The 21,722-nt window shown below is 44.9% G+C and overlaps 1 protein-coding gene across 1 annotated transcript in view; it reads right to left on the reverse strand.

Annotated features, from left to right (window-relative positions):
• RANBP3 (RAN binding protein 3) overlaps window positions 1-21,722 on the reverse strand; it is a gene marked incomplete at its 5' end in the record, with an annotated part of 105,211 nt that overhangs the window by 41,942 nt on the left and 41,547 nt on the right. Inside the window, 2 exons of the mRNA XM_019550692.1 lie at window positions 8,412-8,515; window positions 10,392-10,511. Coding sequence (XP_019406237.1) covers window positions 8,412-8,515; window positions 10,392-10,511 — 224 coding nt within the window. The remainder of the gene's footprint in view (window positions 1-8,411; window positions 8,516-10,391; window positions 10,512-21,722) is intronic.

A 21,722-nucleotide genomic window follows, 5' to 3' on the forward strand; every position in this document is an offset into this window, starting at 1 on the left:
ATTGGAGGTGGTTCAAGCACCTACATTGAACACCTTCAAGAGCAAATTGGATGCTCATCTTGCTGGGATCCTATGACCCCAGCTGACTTCCTGCCCTTCAGGCCGGAGGTTGGACCTGATGATCTTCCGAGGTCCCCTTCAGCCCTAATGTCTATGAAATGTATGAAATCTATGAGGATCCAGGTAACTACAGACCAGTCAACCTCACCTCAGTCCCTGGAAAAAAATCATATAGCAGATCCTCAAGGAATCCATTTGTAAGCACTTGGAGGAGAAAAGGGCGATTAGGAACAGTCAGCATGGATTCACTAAGAGCAAGTCATGCCTGACCAACCTGATTACCTTCTATGACAAGGTAACTGGCTGTGTGGAGACCAGTGGATATGGTATACCTTGATTTTAGCAAGGCTTCTGATACATTCTCACAGGCAAGCTAAGGAAGTATGGGCTGGATGGACTATAAGGTGGATAGAAAATAGGCTGAAGCATCAGGCTCAGAGAGTAGTAATCAATGGCTCAGTGTCAGCAGCCAGTATAAAGTGGAATCCCCCAGGGGTTGGTCCTGGGGCTGGTTTTGCTCAATGCCTTTGTCATCTTCCAAGTCATTGATGGAGTACACCCTCAGCAAGTTTGCAGATAACACCAAGCTTGGGGGAGTAGTAGATATTATAGTACTTAGGGTCAGAAGGGACCTAAACAGATCATCAGGTCTGACCCCCTAATATGCCGGAGGGTAGGGCTAGGCAAAATTCAGAGTGACCTACAGGCCAAATCAGCTTGACCTCAATCCCTGGGAAGATTTTGGAAAAAATTTATCAAAAAGAAACCATTCTTGACAAACTGGCTAATGGCAACATCCTGAGGGACAGCCAGCATGGGTCTGATGCAGTCTTGCCTGACCAATCTCATTTCCTCCTATGACCAGGTGACCTATCACCTGGACAAGGGAGAAGAGATTGACTGCATATATCTGGACTTCAAAAAAGACTTCAATCTGGTATCCCATGATCTCCTCATGGAAAAACTGGCCAACTGTGGCCTCAGCTACATCACAGTCCGACGGCTGGGAAATTGGCTCCAAGGTCAGACCCAGAGAATAGTAATCAATGGAAGTGAATCATCATGGTGCTCCATGACCAGTGGCGTCCCACAAGACTCTGTCCTTGGACATATACTCCTTTAACATCTTTATTAACAATGTGGACATTGGTGTCAGAAGCGGACTGGTCAAGCTCACCGATGACACCAAACTTTGTGCTAAAGTGTCCTCACCTGTGGATAGGCTGGTGATGCAAGCCGACTTTGACAGGCTTAGAAAATGGGGGGATAAAAACCTGATGACATTCAATAAGGATAAATGCAAGGTACTCCACCTCAGGAGAAAAAAGCCACACCACACTTATAGCCTTGGCAGTGCTATGCTCACTAGCACTACAGCCGAAAGGGACTTGGGGGTCATGATTGACCACAAGATGAACGCGAGCCGCCAATGCAGCGTCACAACTCATAAAGCAAATAAACCCTGGCTTGCATCCATAGATGCTTCTCAAGCAAATCTGAGGATGTCATCCTCCCTCTGTACTCAGCCTTGGTGAGGCTGCAGCTGGAGTACTGCATCCAATTCTGGGCTCCACAATTTAAAAAGGATGTGCAAAAACTTGAGAGAGGCCAGAGGAGAGCCATGTGCATGATCAGAGGGCAACCAAACAGGCCTTATGATGACAGACTGAGTGTCACAGGACTCTTCAGCCTGGAAAAGCGCAGGCTCAGGGGTGAACTAGTGGCTAACTGTCAGTATATAAGGGGTGTACATAAGGATCTGGGCGAATGCCTGTTCTCCAGAGCACCCCAAGGGATGACAAGGTCAAATGGTCACGAACTCCTCCAAGATCATTTTAGGCTGGACGTAAGGAAAAACTTCTTTACTGTCTGAGCCCCCAAACCCTGGAACAGACTCCCTCCAGAGGCAGTGCAAGCACCTACTCTGGATTCTTAAAAAAAACATTTGGACGCCTATCCTGCCGGGATTCTTTGACCCTAGCTGACTTCCTGCCCCTAGGCCAGGGGGCTGGACTCAATGACCTTCCAAGGTCCCTGCCAGCCCTAATGTCTATGAAATCTATGAGCGCAAAATCCTGTACTTAGGACAGAAGAATCCCATGCACACAGTACAAGCTGGGGGCTGATGGGCTGGGCAGCAGCTCTGCAGAAAAGGACCTGAGGGTTACAATGGACCATAAGCTGAATGAGCCAGCAGTATGCCCTAGTTGCCAAGAAGGCTAACAGCATACCGGGCTGCATTGGTAGGTGTGTTGCCAGTAGGTCAAGAGAAGTGATTATTCCCCTCTATTCAGCACTGGTGAGGCCACATCTGGAGTACTGTGTTCAGTTTTGGGCCCCCTACTACAGAAAGAATGTGGACAAATTGGAGAGAGTCCAGAGGAGGGCAACAAAAATGGTGAGGGGGCTAGAGGACATGACTTAAGGAAAGACTAGGGGAACTAGGCTTATTTAGTCTAGAAAAGAGGAGACAGAGAAGACTTAATAGCAGTCTTCAACTACCTGAAGGGGTGGGGGGGAGGTGGTGTTCAAAAGAGGATGGAGCTAGACTGTTCTCAGTGGTGGCAGATGACAGAACAAAAAGCAACAGTGTTAAGTTGCACCAAAGAAAGTTAGGTTAGCTACCAGGAAGAATTCTCTCACTAGAAGGAGACTAACACACTGGAATAGCTTACCCAGAGGTGGTGGAAGCTCCATCCATGGGGATTTTCAAAACGTGGCTAGACAAAGCTTTGCCTGGGATGATCTAGGTGGGAATGGTCCTGCTGTGAGCATGGGGTTGGACTACATGACCTCTTGAGGTCCCTTCAAACCCCACTGCACACAAAGGGGGGCCAAAGGGGCCAAGAAATGCTCTTGGCTGAACAGGGAAATCCAGGAAAGCTTAAGGATGAAAAAAGAGGCACACAAACTATGGAAGCAGGGGGTAGGCACCAAGGAGAATTACATCTACTTGGCTCACACTTGCATGGAGTCAGTCAGAAAGGCCAAGGCAGTAATGGAAGGCAACAAAATTTAAAGACAACAAAAAGCCCCTTCTTCAGGTATATAGGGAGCAATAAGAAGGAATCTGGTAACACAGAACCCCTACAGAACAGGCTAGGGCAATGGGACGAATAGGAGGAACAAACCTGAGCTCTTCAATGAGTTTTTTGCATCAGTATTCCTGAACACAGATAATGACATATCTCCAAACTGGACTACAGACAAGCACAGGAGGGGTGACAGCCCACCAAAGGTTAGCACTGACCTAGTGAAGGGACACTTGGAGGGGCCTGATGCGTTCAAGTCAATAGGCCTAGATAATCTTCATCCAAGGGTGCTGAAAGATTGGACAGTGTCATACCAGAACCAGTGGCAGGACTGTTTGAGCGCTCATAGTGCTCAGGACAAGTCCCAGAGAACCGGAAAAGGGCCAACATGTTCACTATTTTCAAAAAGTGGAAGAAGGAAGATGCGGGTAACTATAGCCTGGTTAGTCTCACCTCTATCCTTGGGAAAGCCTTTGAAAAAGTTATCAAGGATTATATTTGTGGGAGTCCAGCAGGAAAAATAATGCTGAAGGGCAACCAGTATGGATTCAAAGCAGGTAGAAACAAGGCTGGTCAGGCAGGATCTTTTTACAACCAGGTCACAAACTTATATGCAGGAGTTGAGGTGGACGTAATTTACTTGGATTTTTAAAAAGCCTTCAATATGGCATCACATCCCATTCTCATTAAAAAAAAGAACTAGTGGTTGTGACTTAGCCAATTTGCCACCCACCTGACCATGAAATCATCTAACTGGGATGCACCCAGAAAGTGGTGGTGAACGGGTCAGTCTTGACCTGGAAAGATATGGGCAGTGGGGTCCCTCAAAACTCAGTCCTTGGACCTGTGCTGTTCAGTATCTTCACCATCGACTTGGACAAGGACATGGAGAGCACACTGTCCAAGTCCGTGGATGACAAAATTATGGGGTAAAAGTAGACATGCTGGAGGGCAGGGAACAGATTCAGGCAGATTTAGACAGGCTGGAAAGGTGGACAGAACAATACAGGATGCAGTTTAATAAAGATAAGTGCAAAGTACTGCACCTAGGGAGAAGGAATCACCAACACACTTACAGGTTGGGAGATGACCTTCTAAGGAGCACAGCAGTGAAAGAGATCTCGGGAGTCACAGGGGACTCAAAGTCATTACCTATTATGAGAGAAAAGATGCGAGTGTGTGTCCATGTATGTTTGTGTACATGTGTGCATCTGCATGCATGTGTGTACACACATTACTAGGAGAACAACTATAAAGAGCAAAGAACTGTAATTACAGACTTGTTGCTGTCTCCTGCTGAGATCCGACTGACCAGTTATCTAGGCGAGAGTAAAAAGATGTTTCTGTTCTCTTTGATGCACATAACCCACTACTATGCAGTCTGAACACAATCAGAATGACAGCACTTTGTACAGGGGTGTAGGTTGTAGCCGTGTTAGTCTAAGGACACCGACTGCCTGTCTTGTAGGCATACCAGCCCAGCCTCAGGTTTTACTATTCATTCCATCTAGAAAAAGCATACACCAACTGCAGAAGCTTCCTCAGGCTCACAAAGGATTTTTAAACCTGAAAGCTTGCTAAGAAAAATTTCTCCCCCCCCCACCCCCCAAGTTTTTTTGTTGCTGTAATAAAAGATATGTGATTCACCCAAAGAATTTGAGCACCCTGTACATGTATTTACGGGGCTGTTATGAATCCAGGGTGTACAAGCAAACACCCTACTGCAAAATAAAAGTGTGACAGGGTTTACTATGTGGCAGCTGCTTCGCCACAATTGTGTGCACATGCATTCTTTGCACTAGGTGGAAGATAAACCATCTTCAAAACAAGACCTCTGATGTGTTACTTGCATAACCATTCCTTCAAATATTTTCTGCAGGTAGGCTGCTTACATGAAAATATACAACCTATACGTTAAATATCACAAACCAAATCTTGAGCCTGTAAGGAAAGGAGTACGTCAAGAACCAACACGTGAAGACAAGGTGACAGCATGCAACCATTCTTTTCTAGTCTAAGGAATATGCAAATCCCCTAACATCTTCAGATAAAGAGCTAATTGGGAGCACAAGACAGCTTCAAATGCATGTTTGTCCATACACACAGTTATTTCAAAAGGGGAGCTGCTGACTGGTGAGTGGGAGTGCTCACCAGCTGTTGCACTTTAACAGTGACATTTGTATTGCTCTTAGCTTGTGCACATGTAGAAAAAACTGCTTCAGATTTAACTCTGGATGAGGGAGTAGTATTTTGCAAGTTGGGCCTGATAGTTCCCAATGAGTTCTTTCAGTGGGAGTATTTGGGACAAAAATAACCCTGTTTTTAAGATAAATTAATCAAGCTTTGAAAGGGGATTATATAACAGCACGGTTGCCTGCATGATTTAAGGCAGCGGTAGCCAGGGTGGGGGTTCCTTCCAAAGGGAGCTTTCTTGTGCTTTGACCCAAAACAGTCTTTAGATGTGTACCTGGAGTAGGTGATCTGGCTAAATGATACCTCTGAAGTGCAAAAACCTCCTCTTTTATGACGTATGGGAAAAGGATCTGCTCCAGGACATGTGCAAAAACCAATCTCCAATACACCATGGCTCAGGTTTGGGTAATTCATTTGAAGTGGGGATATAAAACAGCTGGTATACTGAACACTCCTTTGGGTTGTTCTAAGAAGGTAAGAACGAAGGACATCTACTCAATGCAGGCAAAAAGCCAGTAAGTTAAAAGAAGTTTCTTCCAAAAATGAAGTCTCAGTATATAGTATGCCCTACAGTTTTTTTACTCTGAACCTTACGAGCAGGTATCCAGGTTTTCCGTTTCCCACAGAAAAACAGAGTAAACCGCAGATTTTACCTTTTACCAGAGGCAAATAAGGACTTCTCTTTTTACAAGAGAAATCCACAGATTTTCCCCTTTTGCAGTGAGCTGGGAGGGAGCAGGAGGAAGGCTGAGAGACAGGAGGCACCATGTGCATGCACGTGCATGTGGTCCCAAGCAGCCTGAGAGCAGCTCCACCAGGTAAGTGGGGGGAGGGGGAAGAAAGAGGAGGATTGAGGCTCCTGTAGGAAGGAAGCCGAGCAGGGTTGGGGCTGCTGCCTAGCTACATGGTACTTGGGGCCCAGGGCTGCAGTGAGCAACTGCAGGGCCCCAACAGGGAGCAGGATGGGGCTGCAGGTTGTTTGTCCAGGGGAGGGCCATCTCCCTGTTGCCATGAGCACTCTCAGGGAGCAGGGGGGAACCCACACCCCCCAGATCTGTGTACAGGCTACTGCCCTGCTTCCCTCCCCCAGGGCCTCCGCAGCCCAGCAGGCACCACCTGGCACAGAGGAGATGGGGATTTCCTCACCGCTGCTCACCCCGTGCTGCCCTAGTGATGGGCCTCCTACATGCAGGGCTACAGTGAAGGCAGCAGCACGGTGCTGTGCCCCTCAAAGCAGCAGCATGCACAGGGGGTGCACTGCCAAGGCAGTGGGGGGGGGGGGTGAGGAAGAGGGAAGAAGTTTGTAGCAGTGAGAAGATCCCCACACAGCCCCTGTCCCCTGCTGAGCCAGGTCATACCTGCAGGGTTATGGAGGCCATTGGGTGGGGAAGCGGAGTGGGAGTTTGAGCTGCCCCACATACAGATCTGGGGAGCACAGGTCCCCCTCTGCCCCCCCAGGAGTGCATGCAGTGGTGGGGAGCTGCCCTGTCCAAGCCCACAGCAGTGGGGAGCAGAGGCAAGGGGCTGTGGACCTGGGTCCGTAGCCCTGGCAGCTGGGGGGGCAGGGACTTGGGTGGGAGGTGATGGGCACCAGCAAGGCTGGGAGGAGGGGGCAGGAGTGAGAGGCACAAACAGAGCCAGGGGGCCTTTAATTTTAATCATGGATTTCAGGTTTAAAGAGATTTGTGATTTTTCAGGAGAATGTTTGGGGTTTGTTTTTTTGGGGAGGTGCTTAACCAGGGAAAACCAGGATCCCTACTTATGAGGTTAGCCACCAGTGCAAATGTTGGTATATAGACAGGAACAGTTGTTTTCTTTTCTGTGCACAGTCATGTTGGTGCCTATTATACTACAGCTTGGAAAACATGTTACTTCAAAGACAAACCTTCTAGAAGCCCCAATTTTAGGGCCCTTGCAAGATGGTCCTACATAGTACCTGCAACAGTCAGTGCTCCTGCAGCTTTACCTCTCTGCTTGTCTCTGCACCAAAGAGGTCTCAGGACCAGCTGAAGTCAGCACAAAGGTACAAATGCCAATATTACTGCCACCTTGTTGTAGGATTCCTTCATGCAGAGTCAGAGTACACTGCGTGCTTGAGGGAGTGCCGTCTAATTATTTTTTGCCCTAGTCTGGCTTCTGGTCCAGTCTTGTCCAAGTTAGACACAGCATAAACTGTTCTAAGTAGTCTAATTCCTTAGCAAAGAAACTAGCTTAAAAATCCTGTCCAAGATGATGGTTCCTCAATCAAGAGAGACATAATCTATGCCCATCTCTAAGGGAAAGGAAACAAGCACTGGATAGGTAGTGTTTGAACCCTAACAGCTTATATTGTGTGCCATGAGGTATGGCAACTGACATGAAATGCCTCATTCTACTGTTCGGAGGTTATCTTCTTAGTGCAATAGTAGGATTTTTTTTTTTAATGCATACACTGAACAGAGGACAAGGTTCTTTAAAACCTGTGTTTTTGCAAAAAACACAAACCATGAAGCTTTTAATAATAGTAAGACAGATACTTCTGGGTTGTCTCAGTGCCACAGATGTTCAAGGGAACCAAGGATAATTCCTATAATAGACCCACGGCCCCAAGAATTCTAGTTATACTAAGTCAAAAACAATCTAGAAATATACCCCATAACAAAAAGGTGGAGAATTTCTGCAATATCTGGTGCAAGGTTCATTTCAGACTCTTTGCAAACTCAAGCAGTTTGAATCTGTCACATTCTCTTCACATTTTGAAGATATTATTTGCAGTCATAAATATTTAATTTATTTATTCTGTCTCTCTCTCTCCCTATACTGTGGGAGACAGAAAAATTAAGTTATATATGCATTTAGAGAGAAAAACAGAAAGAGCCAGTGTGCAAGTGAAGGAGCACAAGCTGATAAACCTGAAAGGCAAAGTGGAAATCTCAAAAAGAAAAGAAAGGAAACAAGCAACAAACCACTCCCCCTGAGAAAACCTGAGTGTAGTACTGCTGCTGTCTACTAGCCACATACTTGTGTTTTCAGCAGGTTTCAACATAGTGAAAAATACAAGCATCTCTACTAGACAGCAGCAGCACTACTAATAATACTCTATCCACACTACAGAGTGAAGATGCTCAACCTTTTTGGTAGTCTCACCTGGAACTGATGTACTGAAGAAAGTAATTTGTTGCAGATGGAGGGTCTGAACTTGGAAGTCCTGCAATCTGTACTTCAACTGTTTCATCACTTTCATCTCCTAACTACAAGTTAAAAAAATAGTAATAGTATAAAAAGAAGAGATGCTCATAGCTATTAAAAACTATGACACAGGCTGTATTCTATTGCAAGATGTATATTTTCATTCACTGTAGAAGAACCACACAAAATGCATCATAGCAAGTTTCCCATTGTTTCAGGTGGAGCCCCTGCAGAAGTGCCAGTATATTGTATCCATTAATCTGTAAATTAACAGGATGAGCCAAGTCTAGGCAACACTGTAACTATTACACAACTGCACTGGAACTATATTAAAAAAAGAACAACAACTTTTTCCTATGCCTTATTATGCATGTTATTACCATGTAGTATTGGTGGTTAGCTGCCATCGCTGCAGTTCTAAACTCTTCACATTTCCTCCCTGGATATGCAGGAAAGACATACTTGTGAACACCTCCTTTTTCACAGCAGATGCTGATTATTAATCTGTTTCAAGGCAGTGGTTCTTAACCTTTTTATACTCAAGGCACTCCTCAGAAAATGCCAGCTCTTAGCTATAATTTTTTTTTTACTGTAGACAAAAAGCACAATTCTTTAGATGGAAAGAACTCCGAAAGACCACAACTTGTCAGAATGTTTTTGACATTATGGATCCCTATCCGAAATCTTCTGGTTTAACCTGTGGATCACACTAAGGTGCTTGTACATCAATAGTACTAACACTGCGTGGCTCCCTTAAAAGGACCTGATTGCACCCTACTTAAGAATCACTGGTTTAAAACATGTATATTCACTCCTCTCTTCTTGCTGCTGCAGATGCCTGTGGAAACTTGCATTGCACAGAATTGCTATGGAAGGACCACTGCAGTTTCAGTACAAGAAAAAGCTTTCATTCCCAGGCCAAGAGCTCAGAAGAATCACCACCAAATTCCATAGTTCTTATGCATGGTAGTAGCTGGTGTTTTTCTTTTAGGAAAAACTAATTTTCTCACTCTCTGAGCAGTACTTCTCTTTAAACCTCAGTAACACTCACTTAGTAACCTTAGTACCATTTTCAACAGTAACACTAATTTTTTTAAATGGTGAGACTAATTTTCTAAGGCAGCAACTAGGGCTCCAATCTTGGACTCCCTCTGAATCTGCAAACAGCAGGTCCCAATGGCTAGGAGCCACACACAGCCAGGACCAAGAGTCACACAGCTCATGGGCTTTAGCTCCCAGCTGTGCCTCATGCACACAAGATGCAGTCAGGAGCCAGCCTTAGGTGGGTCCAGGGGTTTCGTGCGCCCCCAAGCCTTGAGGATCATGGCAGCCATGATCCCCAAGGTGAGAACTGCTCCCCATGGGTAGGAGCCATGTCAGCTGATGGGGCTCCCAGCCGCAGGGGTGACCCTGCTACACGTACAAGTTAAATAACTCGATAGCAACCAGCTATAAAGTTAGTACAACTTTTTAAGGTTTAACTTTCCAGCTGGTTGGAGCTTTTTATCATGTGATAGCTGCCTTTAGTAGGGGGCTGGATTAGATGACTTCATGTCCCTTGCAGCCCTACTTTCTTACAAGCTGTACTTGCCCTTTGGGGGTCAATTTAGAAATAAAAGCTGCTTTGGCATCGATTGCTTGAAACATGAGAAGTAAAATAGTAGCTAAATATTTGTATTTTGAATGCTGTCCCCCCTTCTATCTGGAGGACTGAACTAACTATAATTACAGAAATTCTTGCAGATACTGGCTATAACAAGAAGTGCCAAATGAAACAAAAAACTTTAGGCTTTACTAATCTAAGCTTCATTTTGTTTCCAGAATTGAGAAGACATAAATGAAATGGGAATTGGCATTTCTCTAATGAACAAGCTTGGAGTCCTACTTCTTTTATGTTTTTTCCAAGTTCAACCACTCACCAAAAAAAAAAATCAGTACCTTAACTCGGTCTCTCAAATTCTGCCCAAACACAAATGCTTGCTGTGCATTTTGCTCTGGCTTCTCATAATTATCATCCTCTGTAGTACTGTTCAGCTCTTTTTTCTGGCATTCTCTCACCTAAATGAGAAAAGTAGAAAAATTAAGGTATTAAAAAAAAAAAAACCAGATTGTTTGCTATAAACTAGATTTACCCTTTCCAATATTTTTTATTAATGCAAGGCATAAGAGATAGAAAAGAAGAAACCAGCATTACAGCGTAATTCATCCTACAGATAGATGTGCATCATATGACAGTTTCAGTGATGGGCTGCAGGAGGTAAAGGGAGTTGGAAACACAGATGCAACCTTAACATTAATTCTGTCCAAAACAGTTATGGTAGTTTATCCAGAAATGTCTGGAAACTTCCATAAATATAGTATCAACCAAATAGAGACTATATACTTATCAGACCTGGAATCGTTTCTCCATAATCTAGATGTTCCGAAAACACTGCCAAAGATGAGCTATAGCTGCGATCTTCCATTTACTTCAGACCAACTTCTTTCTTAAAAATACCATGCACATCCAAACAAATTTGCTAGGCTAAAGTAACTCACAAAAGCACAGCTCTGCAACATTCTTACTTTTTTGCAATGCTACCTTTGGTCCCAACTCTGGATAAAGCTTAGGTAAGGAATTTACCTAGTAAGAGATGGGCAGAACCCCTCCTACCTAACAGATGACTGATAGAATTATTAGGATCTTGCATACTCACAATACAGATGCTAAAAGAAAAAAGGAGAGAACTGTGCTCTAAACAGCAACATGCAGAATGCATCTGCAAAAAAAATGCTGGATAATGAGTTACTAGGTTTTTGGTTGTAGCTGTGCTGGTTTAAGGACATAGGCAGGCAAGGTTCTTTGAATAGATGTGATATCTTTTATTAAACCGAGTAGCTGGAAAAAGGTTATTTGCAAGCTGTCAGGCACAATTACTCTTCTTCAGGCATTGGAAGTCTCTGCTGTTCTGAGACTCAAAGGAACGAAAGAAGCCACGTGTAACAGGATGTTATTGAGAATGTAAATAGTTGGAAATTAGGAAAACAAAGCTAGAGCAGGGAAGGTGGGGGAAAGCATGAGGGGAACAAAGGTGAGTAAGGCAGACTCTACAGTAGTAGTAATTCAAGGTAGAAGAGAGACTGACTGAAAAAGTAAACAGCTAGAAATTAGGAAGACAAAGGGCAGAAAAAGGGGGGAGGAGAGAGGGGGAAGAGGAGGGGAAAGAAAAGTGTAAGAGGTTAGATCTGGTAGGTATCTGGTGAATCAAGTGTCAGGCAGGTTGTAATGCATCTTAAATCAAATAATCTATAGTGAGTCCAGGATTTTTTGTATCCAGTAGATTTATGCAGTCAAGTTTATACACTTGTCTATGGAATGTGTTTTGTAAGCTCCCTTTGAGGATTAGAAATGAGAGCTTGGAGAGAGAGTGATTGTCCTGTGACAAGTGTGGCCCCACAGGTAATTGGGTTTTCCTGTCTCTAGATTTCTGATGTTCATTCGTTCTGGTGCACAGTTGCTGTTTGTTCTTTCCTATGCAATTTCCACTAGGGCATTTGGTGCATTGGTTGAAATATGTTACATTTCTGGAGCTACAGGTACAAAATCCAGGAATGGTGATGATTCTGTTGTGGGGTGTCATTATTGTGGGAGTGGTCAAGATGTGTTGGCAGGTTTTACGTTTTTTGTCCTGGCATGGTTTGGATCCATTCAGTGTGCTCTGGCCATAGGAAGTTTGCTTCTGGTGATGCGGGTGTCAAGGTTCAGTGTTAGTTTAAAGGCTAGAATGGGTGGTTCTGAAAATAGCTCTTTAAGAAATGGGTCTTCTTCCAAGTATGGGTTGCAATTGTTTGAGGATTTTCCCCATGTAGGTTCCAGGGAAGAGTGACAGGTCATTAAGTAATAGCATACAATTTGTGGGGATTTTCTTTTTGTAGTGCAGCAAATCTTCACATGGTACCTGGGCAGGTCTTTCAAAAGTGTGATCTCTCTCTCTCTAGAGGAGAGCCTTTGTTTGGTAAAGGCCCTTTTGAGATTTGAGGTGGTGAACATGGGTATTCTCCTCGGTGCAAATTCAGCATCAGAGAACTTTGCTATAAATTACAGCTTTCTTGGCTTGTGTTTAGGGTGATTGTTGGTTCTGTGTAGATATGTAATGTTGGTTTGTGGGTTTCTTGTATATGGTGGTTTGAATTTCACCATTTTGGATATTGACCATAGTGTCCAAGAAGGAAATGCTGGTGTTAAGAGTATTCAAGCAATGGTCTGGAGGGATGATGATTGTTGAATTTTTGGTGGAAGTCAGAGACTGCAGGGGTTCTGTTGAAATGATGAAGTTGTCATCTATGCATCTCAGGTATAGTAAGGGTTTGATGGTGCAGTTCTTAAATTCTTCTTCCAGGTGGGCCATAAAAAGGTTGGCATATTGTGGGGCCACATTTGTGCCCACAGCTTGGAGGAAGTGTTGGTTGTTGAAACTGAAGTTGCGTGTGAAGATGAAGTGTACAAGTTCAGTGATATCCTTAGGTCTGTACTCTAGGTTGTAATCTCACTCTTGTAGATATGCGAGGCAGGCTTGGATGTCATGCTAATGTGGGATGTTGGTGTATAAGCTAATGACAACCATGATGGCTAGGAGGATATTACTGGGAAAATGATCTATGTTTTTGAGTTTTTACAGGAAGTCTGTGGTGTTTTGGATAAAACGGTCTTTGGGTGACAAGCGGTTTTAGGATGGATTCCATGAAACCTGATATTTCTTCTGTTAGCGTCCCATGGTTTGAAATGATAGGTCTGCCAGGGTTCCTTTGTTTGTGGATTTTAGGGAGTACATAAAAAAGTCCTTGGATTGGGTAGTCGAGAGATCAGGGTCTGAAGTTTTTCTTGTAGATGAGATGGAAATGATGCGATGGTGGTTTTGAGGTGAAAAGGGGAATTGGATCTCCCTCTAGTTTTTCATAGTAGGTGGTATCAGAGAATCATCTGCTGGCTTCTTTATATAGTCTTCACAGTTAAGGACAACCACAGCTCCTCCTTTATCTGCTGGTTTTATTATTATTTGGTGGTTGGATCTTAAGAGCTTCTGTGGCCCTTCTCTTTGTTTGTTATGGTGGCATTTGTTGTTCAGTATTTCGTTGTTCATTCCCTCTCTGAAGCAATCAATGTAGCAATCGAGGTTTGAATTTTGTCCACTGTAAAGTGTCCAATCTGAGGGTTTGGGGGATTTTTTGGCATCGATTTTTTTCATTGATGTTGTCACTGGATCTAGCATTGAAAGGGGATTTCTTCTGGTTGTGGAAATATTCCTTCAGATGGAGGTGTTGAAAAAAATTCTTCTAGTTCTCCACACTGTAATATCTTATTTAGGTGGTTTTTTGGACAAAAATTAAGGCCTTTGGAGAGGACAGTTTTTTCAGCTTTGGTGCATGTGTGGGAAGAGATTCATAACATCAGAGGTACTTTGTTTCATCAAGTATGATGTTGGAATGTTGTATGGTATTGGTGGTGTTCTTCTGAAGGTTGTTTTGGGGCTGGAAAAGTTGTTCCTGTAGTAACTGGTTCCATTTCTTCTTTTTGTGTTGGATGGATGGTGTAATAAATCTTTGGTAATCTTTTTGTGTACACTGTATAATGTTTGGGAAGATACCCTGATTCATCTCTTGTAAGTGCTTCTACCATGTCTTGATTTCCTTCTCAAGGTGATTTCTTTTGGAGTAGAGTATGTGAAGGAGATGATTTCTACATTTTTCTGAAGTTCTCCCTCAGGGCTGTGAAGCATTTGTGGAGCTGTGTAGCGATCACAGGATTGCAGATGTTCAGTTTTTTGGGAATGGTGATGTGTTTCTTGCATAGGCTTAGAAAAGTATGTGTGTTATTGTTGAGGTTACCTTCTTTTTTTCTTCATGTTGTAACGTTTCCATCTCAAACAGCAAGATTTGATATCTTCCATGTTGCTGGGTTTTTGGTGGAAAATGAGTGGAATGACATATTTAATGTTAGAGTCCTTCACTGATGTGGATTTTGAAGTGTGCACCTTGAATTTTGACATTTGTAGATTGGTTGAGAAAACCAAGTTTAAAAAAAAAAAAAGTCTATTCACTTTGTGACTAGAATAATATGTCCCTATGACTCTGAATGCTTTCACAAGCACCAAAATGTTCAACATAGAAGTATGGCATCCCAAATCAGAACTACAGACAGCAATATCCACATAAGGATATCAGATGAGTACTTTTAGAAATATATTTATTTATTTCCATTGGCCTGATACTCATCCAATAACATTCAAGAGTAAAGAAAGGAACCAAGTTAATGCTTATAGATGGGTGAATCCAGGCAAAGGGCCTGAATAGTGAAGAGACCACTATCAGGAAATCCCCTGCAGTTAGAGAGGATGATTCCCTTAGCTCCAGGAAAACAAAATATTTTTGTTAGCAAAATCAGTATAAGATTTTAGCTGATTCTCACTGAGGAATCTTCTAGCCTTATAAAATGGAAGTTGAGGGAGGAGTAGAGTAGAAATAACAAAACCAGATTTACTAGCTCTTCCATCTCTGAAGCACTGCCTTTGCTTCACTCAACATCCATCTGCTACAGAAGGATGCAAAGATGAAATACCATAATGAAGTGCCATCATCTGAACTTTAGGCCATGGCAACCTACATCTGCAGTTCAACATGAAAACCTCAATTTCCCAGGCTTATAAGGATGCCAGGAACATCTCTTATCTTCCTGTTGTACTACTTGCCTAAAAGTCTATCCTCTGTTCATTTTTTTCTTTTCCTGATGTGTTATTATGAGTTCCTAACTCTGATTTGCACTACAACCCCTCTTCCACTATGGAAGAAATAATTCCTTTTGCACATAGGGATGTGGAAGAGACTCATACCTATAGGAATTGGTGCATAACTAACACTTGGTCTTTTCTGCTTTGATTTGCCATCATGCATTTTGAGAATGGACAAGGGAACCCAATACCAATAATGGCCATGCCTACATAAAGCATGGACATCTGGTTCCCTGGGGACAGCCAGTGGCAGTGTACCTTGTGCCACTGCTAGTTGTCCCTGGAGAATACCCATGCCACAGACCCTCTGGTATGTGGCAAGTTACCCCAGGTGGGGTAAGAGAGGCTGGGGCCCCAGCAGCCTTACCTGGGGTCCTCCTGGGACTGCAGTAGCAGTGATCCTGCCACTCAGAGCCTGGCCAGCAACTGGAATGTGTCTCTGGCCGGCCAGGCTCTGGTTTTGAATGGCAAGCGCTGCTCCTGTGTGCGCCAATCCATGATTTTTTGTGCGGAGTTTCTGACCCCTGAATATCCAGGGGTCAACCCCTCTCCCCACCACCACCCAGCCTGTGCTGCTCCCTTGTGTAGACAGCAGCTGAACATGCAGTATGTAGCACCACAGATGCATCTGCAGTGCCACATACTGCATAGCCATGCTCATCTGGATGCAGCCAATTATTGCACATGTTGCACACCATGCTGGTGAACAGTTAAGTAGTGAAAAATATCTAGTGTACACTCTGCACATTTATGCAACTTAAGAAAAAATTTTACTTTGGATTTCTTAGAAGTACACCTTAAAGCAGGTGTTGGCAAAGATTTCCTATAGCAGACTGGAATGACAGCTTAGGTTGAAGGGGCACAGGCTCTAGGACCCAGCTGACACCTCCCCAGCACAGCTTCTGTCTCTACCACCCAGCCGTGGCACAGCTCCTGCTGCTAAACGCTGGCCGAAGCCCCTGCTCCACAGATCAAATCCAAATTACTCTGAGGGCTACAGGTTGCCAATCCTTGTCCTAAAGCAGGGTTCAGCAATGTTTTTTGGGCAGAATGGCAAAAACACCCACAACTTCAACTTGTAAGATGTTGGTATGCCAGGGGTGGACAGCAGGGGAGCTGGGAGGGGTTCAATCTTTGTTGTGGCAGTGTAACCCCAGCCCCTTCCCCACTGTCCACCCTGAGGCACACATGCATCTGCTGCCAACAACAAGCTGTCCAGGCTGGCTGCAGAAGGCAACTAGGAAGCTGCAAGCAAAATGGCTTCATATACCATGGGTTGCAACCCCCGTCCTAAAGCAACCTCTTAAATCAGAATCTTCAGATGAAGATAATCAAGAGATATCCCCCCTCCTTACATCTGTAGTCTTTTGAAGTAGCTAGAGAGCTGAACCTCTGTGAAGCATTTGACTTTTATGTCCCATGATTTCCCCTTCCTTAAATAAGATTAATTTTAGATTGAGAATCTTAAGGGAGGGAGAGACCTCGTGGTTAATCTATAGAACAGCTTTCCAAAAAGTTCAGATGGTGCCTGGGGAAGAGGGGGAGGGTGGTATTGATCGGGGCCCAGTTTTGCACAGTCTTATGATCTGGTCAAGACAGTCAGATTGCCCACTCCACTAAGACCAGGCTCTAGTCCTGGAGGTTCAGAAGGGGTCCTTGGCCCACTTCTGTCTGCTGTAAGACAGATGAGCTGATGCGAAAGGCAGGCAGTAGTTCTAATCCACTAAATAGTACGGGAAGGCTACAGAACAGAAAGGGAAGTGAAGTGGAGTAGAGTACCCTTACCAGGGTCTCCTGGGTCTGGATCCCAGCCAGTAATTCCTCTTGCCACAACAGTTGAGGCAGAGGGACAAAGCAACTCCTCCACACTCAGTGAGGGATCTAAGCGGATGTTCTAAAAGCTGTGTTAAGTAGTTCCTTGGCCTTTTGAAACTACTTAAAATTAAACTTTCCCAACTTCAACAACTGGCAATATAAAGCATCTGTCAGGCATTCTGCCAAGGTGAGTGGTATTACCACTTCCTGGAAGTTCTCCTGCGCAAGGGAATGACTGCCTGACCTAAGGAGGCATAATATCTCCATGAAGATTACTAAAACCAAAAAGAACTTTTACAGGGGTGTGCATGTGCATGTTGGGGGGGGGGGGGGAGGGGAAGGAAACCATCTCTGTGCTGTATTCTGTAGGTGAGTAGTGGGCACAGGGACACTCACAGTGACATTCTATTTTTTTCCTGGTCATTCAAGTGGCTGTATTTTCAGAATCTACAGCAAGAGTGTGTCAAACTCAAAACTGCCCCTACAAGCCAAACCACACTGTGGGGTTTCTAAAGGGTCAGATCTGGACTTAGCAGCAGCAAGTCAAGAATTGGCACAGGGGTTAACTCAGCTGTCACTCAAGTCTTCCCACTGTCAACACACATGCCCTTCAGGGCTTCTGCTACTTGGTATTCAGTGGTAGGCCCTGCCCCAGAATTCCAGGCATCTCTACCAGCCCCACAAGCCATACATATGGCTCTGTGCACCAAATCTGGCCAGCAAACCATATACCTTTGACACCCCTGCTCTGCAGATTATTTTTGGCACTTGCCTGCCAAGCCAAATTTCTTTCTTTGATGGATAGCCCTGCATGCATGGACACCTAAGTTCGACTACACAGTTGTTCAGACTGAGCAGGTATAATTACAGCTAAATCATGTGTATGCATCTGTAACACTTCTGGCCTCTGTTGTTTTAAGAGAGTATGACAAAGACAATCAAGGACAACAAGAAGTCCTTCTTCAGGTATATATGCAACAGGAAGAAAACAAATACAAGTGTAGGGCCATTGCTCAACAACTCAAGAGAGCTGGTTACCAGCACCCAGGAGAAAGCTGAACTCCTGAATGACTACTTTGGCTTAGTCTTTCACCAGACCAAGGGGAAAACAACACCAGGCAGAGAACAGGATGACCACAATAGGAATAATCACCTTCCTACTATTGCCGTACAACTGGTGTATGACCAATTTAAAACAAACAAACCAAACCAAACAAAAACTGAAGGGATGCAAGTCAGCAGGACCCAATGATCTTCATCTGAGAGTGCTGAAGGACCTGGCGAAAGAGACTGCAGAACCCCTGGCAAAAAAAAACAAAACTCTTCCACAATTCAGGGACTTCTCCAGAGCACAATGAGGACAAGAAGGGCAGGAGGGAGGACCCAGGTAACTATACGCCAATCAGCCTAACTTCCATTCTAGGGAAAATCCTAGAAAAGATCATCAGGGAGTCTATCTGCAATAAGCTTTCAGAAGGTAAGATTCTGAATGACAGCCAGCATGACTTCAACGCAGGCAGATCTTGCCTTACCAACCTCACTTCCTTCTATGACCAGGCAACTTGCCACCTGGACACAAGAGAGCAGGTTGACATTGTATACCTTGGCTTCCAAAAGACCTTTGATCTAGTATCCCACAATATCCTTATGAGAAAATTGGATGATTGTGGGCTTAACTCCAAGACAGTCATGTGGGTGAGAAACTGGCTGCAGGATAGGACCCAAAGGAATCATAGTGAACAGATCTGTGACATCCTGGAGAGAAGTGGGCAGCAGTGTTGGAAGCACCCACAGAGGTTGGTGCTTGGTCCAGTACTTTTCAACATCTTCATTAACAATTTGGATGTAGGGGTGAAAAGCTCACTGGCCAAGTTTGCAGACAACACCAAGTTATGGGGAAACATGGTCTCACTTGAAGATAGGCTACCGATACAGGCAAACCTAGACAGGCTAGCAGGTTGGACACATTGAAATCTGATGAAGTTCAGTGTCAGGACATGTAAAGTGCTCCACTTGAGGACAAGCAATCCCCAACACACCTACAGGCTTGGCAGCACCAAACTTACCAGCACCACAAATGAAAGGGACCTGGGGATAATAATAGAACACAGTATGAATGAGCCAGCAGTGCGATGCTGTAGCCAGTAGGGCAGATAATACTCTGGCATGCATCAAATCGATACATCTCCAGCAAAACCAAGGAAGTGATTCTTCTGCTCTACTCAACACTGGTGAGACCACAGCTGGAATACTACATCCAGTTCTGGGCACCACACTTTAACAAGGACATAGACAAGCTTGAGAAAGTCCAAAGAAGAGCCACCCGTATGATCAGAATCTTACACAGCAAGCCATATGAGGAAAGGCTGAGGGATCTGGGACTCTTCAGCCTGAAGAAAGGAAGGCTGAGAGGGGACCTCCACTACACTAGGGGAATACATCAAGAGCTCGGTGAGCAACTGTTCACTGGGGCACCCAAAGGGAAAACTAGGAGTAATGACCACAAACTCTAGGAAGACTATTTGACAATAGGAAAAAAGCTTGCTCCAGAGGTGGTGCAATCACCTACCCTGGAAATCTTTAAGAAGAGACTGGACCATCACCTCGGTGGGGTCATCTGACTTCCAGCTCTCTCTCCTGCTTGGCGCAGGGGGCTGGACCTGATCTTCCAGGTCCCTTCCAGCTTTACAATCTATGAATCTATGAACACGACAAGGCTGCAAGTGGTTGACAGCCAAATCAGGCTACCTGCCAGAAAGCAAGCAGCTGCAGAAGCACAAAGACAGGAACCATAAGGTTATGGATAACTACTCAGGACAAGCTGCCCTGCTATAGGCAACAGGCAGAACCCCCAAGCAAAAGTAGTTGAACAAAGCCTGTAGAGTAGCTAGATATGCAGCAGCGGAGGGGAGCAAAATTTGTTAATTTGTGGAAGAGGTGCTCCTGTCAGCGTTAGACGCAGGCCTAGAACAGTACCATGAAGGCAGGGAGGGAACCAGCTGATTGGAGATAGGGTTTTGCAGTAACAAAGACCTAAGGTGGGTGATTTAAGTACACCCTGAGGCACTATGCACCTGTGCAATTTTGTGCATAAAAAGACATGACCCCACAATTGCATAAAATTTAACCGCGGCAGGCTCTGTGCCTTCATCTCTATGATGCGGCGCATAGAGCCATGCGACCAGACAAATGGGTAGAGTGGAGAGGGGAGCTCCTGCCTCTAGGGGAGCAGGGAGAAGGCACAGGGTTTGGCAACTGGCCCATACCCATCCACATCAGGCCATGAGGGCTCCATGCCTCCATGTGGAGCTTCCAGCATTCCAGTGGGAAGCCACATGTGGAGACAAGCAGGAGGCTGCCTGGCCTGATGGCACACAACTCCATGCCTCCATGTGCAGCTTCCTACCAGAGTCCTGAAAGCCCCACATGGAGGGCCAGTGCAGCCCACTGACACATGGACCAGAAGCCATGCACCATCAGGCTGGGCAGGAAGCTGCCCATGGAAGCATGGAGCCTGCCCAGCCCAATGGTGTGTGGCTCCCGAACCACATGCCATTGGGCCAGGCCAGCTGGCCCTATGCCTACACAAGGCTTCCAGCACTACAGCGGGAAGCCACACCTGGAGGCACAGAGTCCGCCCATCCTGATGGCGCACAGCTGCAAGCCACATATGCTGGTATGGAGCCAGCCCTGTCTGGTACAAAGGTGTATGTCAATGGACTAGGCCACTCAGTGCCATCACATGCAGAAGTGTGCGAGCTGCCAGGGACTCTGCCTAATCACAGCCATTAAGCACTGCAAGGGCCTGCTGCCTCCTGCTGTTGAGCTGCTTGGAGGGGCTGTGCAAATATGGGGGGGGAGGGGGCAGTGTGGTGGAGGGAGGCCCATGCTCACCTACAAATCCCTCATACCTCCACACCCTTTCATAAGCCCCCCACATACTCCCATAACCACACCCCAAGCCCCACATCCCACACCCTGACACTCCCCTCACAAATCCTGACACACAACCCACATCCACCCCACAAGCAAACCAAGTACCCACATATATATTTCTGAAGGTTCAAATAGTGTTATATTTAGTTTAATTTGTAAAAAAATATAAATGTAATTTTGCATCATTTTGAATTTTCCTGCTCATCATTGCCTGGGCTTTATTTAAGGCAAGGGTGGGCAAAATCTAGCCCATAGGGCCCCTAAAAAATTCAGAAAATATTTATCTGCTCCTGGCTGCCTGTCAAAGATGACAGGAGCAGTAGGACCAAGGGGAAGCCTCAGGAGGAATGCTGTAGCCCAGCCCCCAGCCATTTCCCTGCCTTCCTGCCCCTGCAACTCCTGGCTGCATCACCAGACTAGGGAGCGCACGTGCGTGCGTGTTGCACACACATCCCACCATATACCCCTCTTGCACTGCCATACCATGCAGACATGTTATCACCTACGCAACATAACCCCATAGCTAGAACCACAGTTCAAGCTCACTTGCATGTCCAAAAAACAAGCTTTGTTCAGGTCACACTAGCACATGAAACCTTAACTCTAACCTTAGTATGATTACAATTTTTACTAGTCAGAGTTGGTAAAAGCTTTTTATTTCTGCCTAAATAAAAACAAAAACCATGAAACAGATTGTTAGGATTGTGTATGCTAATGCTTCTCAATTTAAAAAAAAAAAAAAAAAAAAAAAAAA

The sequence above is a fragment of the Crocodylus porosus genome, unplaced genomic scaffold (genome assembly GCF_001723895.1).
Source record: "Crocodylus porosus isolate Cpor-Errol unplaced genomic scaffold, CroPor_comp1, whole genome shotgun sequence".
In the NCBI taxonomy this organism is placed as follows: domain Eukaryota; kingdom Metazoa; phylum Chordata; order Crocodylia; family Crocodylidae; genus Crocodylus; species Crocodylus porosus.